Source organism: Hyposmocoma kahamanoa, unplaced genomic scaffold (assembly GCF_003589595.1).
Source record: "Hyposmocoma kahamanoa isolate Upper Pololo Valley unplaced genomic scaffold, ASM358959v1 87, whole genome shotgun sequence".
Taxonomy (NCBI): Eukaryota; Metazoa; Arthropoda; class Insecta; order Lepidoptera; family Cosmopterigidae; genus Hyposmocoma; species Hyposmocoma kahamanoa.
This window is the reverse complement of record NW_020654422.1, coordinates 19,125,342-19,133,316: the sequence shown is the minus strand read 5'-3', so window position 1 is coordinate 19,133,316 and position 7,975 is coordinate 19,125,342. Positions and strand designations below refer to the sequence as shown.

Sequence of the window (7,975 nt, the reverse complement as noted above, 5' to 3'; positions counted from 1 at the left end):
AAACCAATATGTGTCACTTTCTCTTAGTAGAACCTAGTTTTAATTTCCGATTAACAATCAGCGGCACAGATTAAATTATCTTGTCCAAAACAAGATATTTTATCAGTTTTGATTGAATGGTCAACGTCAATAACGTCGTTGTAAACTTTCTAATCTGATAAAATGTCTGATAACTAAACTTTATTTCATAACTAACAAGGCACGATGCGTAATAAGCAGAGATTGATATAGTCAAAGTAAATTTACCTACACTTCGAGTACTATACGTGAAGAAGATAATACCTCCCTCTGAAATCGCGGAATGATTAAAAAATTGTTTATATTTTTACTTCTAATTGATAAGTTTAATGAGAGGTATCATCTCCTGTTAATGCAAAGTTAATTATATCACTGAAATTAACATTTTATTATTATATATTGTTATTAATTGCAAAACTTTTCTTCTATATATAGTATATTTAGAAGAAATGTGATATACTTATGTATACAAATGTTTATTTACACAGAGCAATATCTGGAGTTTGTTGCTGATTACTCTCAGCGGAATCTACCTTACTTGATATAACGATTTCAATGTGTAATTTGCATACCTATGATTTAAAGATATCATGTTGACTTAGTAGGCAAATATTTAAGTTTATTGTAAGTTACGATGTGTGACCATCATAATATTCAATTATTTTTGTGAAATTACTCCACTAGTCTGTAAATAATAATTAATACAACCAATGTCTTTCAGCAAACCGTGATAGACGGTATGCGAACTAAGCGAGTGAGTGAAGAAATCGATTTCTCACAAATAGCGCTGCGGCAAAAATGTCGTTAGAAAAATAAAAACGATCTGTATCAAGCACTTAGAAAAATTCGTAGATCTGCTAATTCGTTCCATTGTTTAGTTGGCTTAGCGTCTGACATGGTTTGCTGAAAGATGTCGGTTCGAATCCAACCGGATCGAAGAAATTTTTTCTTAGTCTTTGATCTTTGTATTTATAATTATAAGAAATTAGTAGGTAACGGTACAAATTTTATAAAGTGAACGAGCGAAACTTGCAGAAAGGTCCGCCTACACATATCTCAACATTGAAGATGGTCTAAAAAAGCCAGATCAAAAGTATCAAGAACGGTCGTGTAACAAAAGTCTAATGCCAGTGGATAAAAGCTATGAAGGTATTTTTATATGTTTGTGGTTAATTCCATCCGTTATTTATCTGTTCTTTATCCTGTTATGATATGTACCAAGTGAGCTTTAAATGGCAAAGATCTGAGGGGCACTGCCACTGCACTCGTCACCCTGAGACAGAAGTTGACAAATCTTTTGTACCTGTAATTTCATTACCATTCAAAATCGTAACGCAGTAATACTTACATTACTGCTTGGCGGTAGAAATACGTAATAATAATAATAATATAATAATAATTCATTTATTCGCCTCAAATAGGGTAGGGTACATTACACATGTTGATGGTAAAAATTAAATCAGAACTTAAACCTATTCGGCCTTCTAAAATAAAAGCATGCAAATACAATAATAAAATAATACATTGGTGGATTGAGATTCGATTTTAAAACAATAATTAGGCAACAAATTGATAAATTTAAGATAATTGATTTAATTTGATATGTCAGAATCGTGTATGTCATAATTTAATAATAATAATATATTTTTTTTAATGATGGGAAAAATGTATGCATCAATTAATTATTCTTTATAATTCATGAATTCGTCAATAGAGTAAAACCAATGATCAAAGAGCCACATGCGCAATTCCTTTTTAAAATTAGTCAATGGTAGAGGTTTAATACGATCTGGTATACTCGTACGATTAAAAGTAAGGTGGCAATACTTCCCTGGACGAACTCTTTCACCTTCAGCTCGACTGTTACTTCAACAACATACATTAAACTTAATCGCTCAAAGGACTAGTAGACTTGGATAGTCCAAGCCAAAAGAAAGTAAAGAGAAATGAAAAACATTAAGAGGGAGCAGAGGAAAAATTCCTACTCTTCGATTTGATTTTAGAGGGGTATATCCACTTTAAAGTTAAAAATAAAATATTGTATGAGTAACTACACGATATATTCAAGCATAGACATAATCAGAAACATAAAACAATAAAGTTTCCTTGATAGATAAAAATCACGAAATGACCTCTAATTTTCACATTTTTTCGATTTATCCTCGAAACGCTACAGGTTATTAGGACAAAAATTAAATAATTAATTATATTTATGCATGATCGACAACTGTCACTATGGATTTTTTAAATCCCTTTAGTTTTAGAGTTATTCCATGGTTATTCCGCTGAAACGAATTTGGTACTTTTAATGCGCAAAATTCAACATCTCCTGTCGCATGTCACGCGAACTTCAGGCATATATTTGTTTCACAAATTTGGGCGGAGCCAACGTCAAAACTTTTTTGGCATGCTCCCTCTTAAACTTGAAAGAAACTTGTAACATCTTTTTAAGGCATATATATCTACTATCTACAAATAGTACATTATTACAGAAGTAAGGGATTGGTGGACGAGTATCAGCCTTGTATTAATACGAGTCAAGCAATTCCCGTTCCTGCCGAGGCTAATATAGTGATTTTCTCAAACTATGCGAGGAAGACTAAAGAGAAGAAGATGTATAATACAAAAAGTGAAAAAAAAAATTATTAAAATTAAAAGTCATATTTCACACAGTTTTACTAGACACGTTTTAATAACACTCTGCTGAACTTCTGATGACGCGGTTTATCGTGTATCCATAAATATTTATATTTGTTACCGCTCTTGTCACTAGAACTTATTTTCACAACAAACAGAGTAATGGCAAAAACAAACAGAAAATAATACCAAAGCATTTTAGTTTATTTTACCGCCTTTAAAAAAAAACTTACATAATTCTCGCAATTACCAACACTTGGCTGTTAGCTGTATGAGTTTTTCTTTTGCCTTTTTAAATAGTTCAATAGTACGTAGATTTAAAAGTGTAGAGTCTTTCCGTGTTCGTTTTTTGAAAGTAATGCAAACATTTCCGTGCATATTTGAGAAAAAGTTTATATTATCTATCAGGAAATTTCACAACTTAGACCGTTTTTACCATATCAAACTGAATCCAGCTGAAACAATGGACTGACCTACGCGTGTACGTAAATATGCTTTCTATTTGGTTTTTTAATTAATACCCGGTAGAGATACGATTGTTTTATAAGTTGATACAAGTGTTAAAATTATTGCGTATACGTGATAAACAAATCCGGATATTCTAGTTTCAAATGCAAATATTATGTACCTACTGACATCCGAAAATATAGACAGTTGAACGAGTGATTTAGAGCAAGTAAACGCGTTGAAATCGAAAGTGCGCGCACGCACGGCTTGTGTATCGAACATTTGCAGCGCGCTTGCTGGCACGCACCAACAACCACACTACCTATTTGTTAATAACACTTCGACAAAAAATATACGCTACTAATTAATAATTCTACCTTTCATTTATATAATTTTAATTTAACGCAGCTTCGTATTATTATCAAAGTAAAATGGTTTTACTGAAAGTTACAAATTATATTATTACGGTAGATAGCGTAATGTTAGCGTGTCATCTTCGCTTTTACTTTTAAAATGTTAATCCAAGATAGTACTATTACTAACAAACAAACATTGCTTCATATTCCTGTGAATATGAAGCAATGTTTGAGAGAAGATAAAAATCCTTTTTTGCTGGTGGGTACCAGCTACAATTACCTATCAAAAAGATATTACTTTGAGCGTTATTGTTAGATATTTTTATCGAAACTGTCCTGTACACGCCAAAAGATTATATTGATAGGGATATTCCAACCAGTGATGGTGTGGTAGGGAAGAGTGGAAAAAAATCCACATGTCCCCACCAGTGGGGGCAGCTGATCCAGGGACCAGTGGAATAGACCATTTTTTAGAAAGAAAACTTATCCAAAAGAATGTCTAAAATTAAATCTTTAACTTAACTTAAATATCGTGCTCTTAGGTTTACGCTATTGTTACACATAGGAAATGAAACTATTCTTTTCGATCTAAATCCCGCATATTTGCTTTTTCAAACTTACATGGACCTACAAAGGACGCAAAACGTCGATTTAAAATAAATACACGCTAACATTTACAAACGTAAATATCTCCCTAAGCAGTATAGAAGTATATTAAAAACTTGAAACGTAGTCGGTTATTGCCACGTAATGAGTTCAAGGAAAAACACTAGCGAAACCAGACTGTTACGACAGTTTAAGTTCAAGAACCGGATCCTCAGACACGTCTTCTCCATCATCTTTGTTTAGGTGCTTCACGGAAAACGTACAATCGGCAACTAAAGTTAAAGTACCTTCTTGTCTTTTAAATAGAAAATTAAATGGAGAAAAGTATTTATAACAGGATCCAGCGCAACTGCAATGAGGCTTTTTTGCCCCAGTAGTTATATAATAGGACTACTCAATAGAACTAGTGGGAACGAACGAAAAATACAAAACACATTAATATCGTTTGTCCTAACTAAATGACTACACTTACTATTTTGAGCCGACTTCAACTACAGTAGAGTGATGAATGATAGTACTAAAATATACTACGTATTCTCATTGGCGATAAACTGAACATAATAATTTGCTAAAATGGCATTTATTAAGCTATATTCTGTGAGCAAATTTTATTAATTTATTTTTCATAATTGTAATTTAGTAGTTTAGGTTCTATTTATTTGTCGTAGCTAGAATTTTTTTTATAATTTTTATGCTTTTGCTGTTGACTGTGTGACTCAGATCCGGTGAAGATGGTCGTCGCCTTATCTCGACGAGCAAACAGCGCCGTCTCACATTTCTCTTCGAGTGGCAAACAACCGGCATTTATTACGATTTAAGGAACAACACGGTGACGAATGAAGTAACTTATTATAGTTTAAAAAAAAACTAAATTCAAATTTTTCAAATTTGAATTTTTAGGTTAAGTTTGCTGTCAATCCAAACTTACAAAGTAATGTTATAAATGCATTGACTTACAAAAGTCAATGTATAAATGCGAAAGTTTGTGCACTGCATCCGATTCGTATTCTTTCCGAATCCGAGACCGTACAAATCTAAAAAACTCGAACCCACACACGGATGTCGTTTGTGCACTAAGTCCGATTCCAATCCGAGAAAATACAAATATCGCTTGTACACCTAGAGCTAAAATGATCCCTCTGACATTTCGGACCGTCATTTCTCTGATTCGGAACTGGGGGTCTACCCTCGATCTCCGTCTGACATCCGTCCGAAACAATTACAGTCAAATAAGTCATATTTGACAAAATTAAAAGACAAGTATCAAGTATGAAGCTTCATTCGCATCACGCGTCTTTTCATTTGGCCAAGTATTGCTTATTTGGTAGTAATTGTTTCGGACGGATGTCGGACGGAGATCGAGAGTAGACCCCCAGATATGAATCGGACGTAGTGCGTAAACGCTCTAACTTTGTCTGTTACGTTTCCACGCCTAATCCGCTGAACCAATTTTATTGAATTTTGGTATAGAGATAGATGTGACATAGGAGAAGGACATAGGCTACTTTTTGTCACAAAAGTTAATCTTAAAAAGGGGAGAAATAGGGGATGAAAGTTTGTTTGGAGAACCAATAAAACTATAAAAATTAGTCTAGTACAGTACTACTCGCAGTACGTATTGTACACAGTCAAAGACGCGAGCGCCAGCTAGTATGATATAAATGCATAGGTAATAAAGTAAATGGGTAATTAGGAAAATGAATAGTATTTTTCTTTAATCTTTGTTTATTTAGGAACTTTTATCAATGTATATGACAGTCGTAACCTAAACAATAGCTGACATGTTTTGGAGGCGGTGCTGGAGAACCGATTCAAAAATAAACTTCATTTTTTTACAAATAAAAACCGACCTCAAAAGTCCGTGGAATTACATAGTATTTGCCAAGTTTTATTAAAATCGGTTACTATTTATGGGACCAAGACTGAGATACCCTCTTTCCAACAAAAAAGAATAATCAAAATCGGTTCACAAGTTTTCGGAGTTATCGCGTAACATACGTACAAATAATATATATATATTATTTGTATATATATATATTATTTGTGTATATATATATATATATATATATATATATATATATATATATATAATAGTTCATTTATTCATTTATCACTGACCAAAAGCAAGCTGCGGAATTTCGATCACAGAGCTTCAGACGGTCGCCGTCTCCAAATAGTATCCAGCCGATGTCAAAAATTTCCAGTCCAAGAAATAAATTTTGATAATGTTATACATTCAAACATACTAAAAATGCCCTTTGAATATTTGTTACAAGTGTCAAACACTTTAAATCCTTTCATTGCTCAAGCAATATTACTCAAAAGCTAAAAAGTGATCCATTACATTCCGAGTCGTAAAATACTTTTCGTGTTCGTTATAATCTCTTCTTATCAGTCGCCTTAAAAGGTTAGATTTCTTGTCTAAACCTCTCCGAAAAAGGGTTAAATGTTTACAGTAGGAAGTTACAATACACTACTATCATAATTTAAAAAAACGAGCCCATATATTTTGATAGTACAGTGAGAAGTTTGTATAGAACTGGTACCTGCTTAGCATGTTTATAAAAATTTTGTATTTTAATACTTCAAAATTACTTCTACGAGTCAATATTGATTTGACTCTTTATATATCTTCGTATAATTAACGCGAATATTTATATAAAGGTTTGTGGCCACAATTTATCTTGAAATGTGATGTACTTATTAGAAATTATTTAGAGAAACAACATTTCAATTGCTTAATATGTAAATATAGTTCTTTTTTCTAAATTTTAATACTCCAAATTATTTTATAGATGTACAACAACTATACGATGATTATAGATATGTCGTAACATTTCAACTGCAATATATATATGTAGTAATAAAGAAAGAAACAAAAAATGATTCGGATATATTATTTTAACAAACCAATGTTGTAGTCTGTCGTGAGCGTGACCAAAATTTAGGAAATAAAAAATTTATGCGCGATTTGAAAAAATACATTCATTTCTAATTCATTACTCAAGGAAGTTCATAGAAATCAAAGTTTTCTTTAATATTTCTAATAATACTACTCAAAAAGAAGCACCTGTACATATACTTAAATACCACTGTATATATTCATACCGGTTAAATTAAACTACGGAACAATAATGAAACTAATAGCCGAGACGTTCATTTAAAAATGTTATTAAAGAAGATAAACAATCCATTTATCGAAAATACTACGGTAAGTTTAAAAGAAATACTACGTGGTATCATAAGATTATGAATTGGATGCATTAAAAGCTCCGCACGAGAATTTTAAATGCCTCTTAGTAATAGGAGATTATCACTCACCGGCGCGATCGCCATGCTCTCCGGTTATCGGACAGGAAGATCCAAGCACTCTGTCTATCTGATCATCACTCAACTTTCCCCTGAGGACATCACATCACCACACAATTCCCAGTCTTGATATCACACAGTATCTCTCGCCCATAACATAAATAGAGCTGCACTACAAAACCATAGATAAGTACAACGTGCGGCGATAGCGGTGGTTGCAGATGAATAAAGCTGCTAGTAAAGCACGAAAAAGTCAATAGTTCCCACGTGAGAGAAATGCGCCCGCGAACAATGGTGGAGGCTGCGCGCGAGTCGAAAGGTGGGCAAAAAGCGAATGAGCGCAAGCGCACACGAAGCGAGCACCAAGCCGCAGGGGCGGGAGCGCCGCTCTATACCTGCTGACCCATTTCAAATCTAAGCACCCATAATGATGTTTGGAATTTTAAACCCTTATTGACTTTGCAACATTCCTATCTTGACCAACGCTATTCCGATATTTTCAATTTTTTACTTTTTTTCAACAGGTGTCTTTATTCTCAAATAATATAATAAAACAAAGGAAATAATGTACTAAAATATGTACGCAAAAGAAAAAATAAAAC

At 33.0% G+C, this 7,975-nt stretch overlaps 1 protein-coding gene across 2 annotated transcripts in view; it reads right to left on the bottom strand.

Moving 5' to 3' along the window:
- Window positions 1-7,694, bottom strand: part of LOC113235475 — a 50,274-nt gene extending 42,580 nt beyond the window's left edge. For both annotated transcript variants that reach the window (XM_026471171.1, XM_026471172.1), the window contains exon 1: window positions 7,386-7,694. In XM_026471171.1, the coding sequence (XP_026326956.1) occupies window positions 7,386-7,400 (15 nt within the window). In that variant the 5' untranslated portion in view covers window positions 7,401-7,694. The remainder of the gene's footprint in view (window positions 1-7,385) is intronic.
- Between the last annotated feature and the right edge of the window lie 281 nt (window positions 7,695-7,975).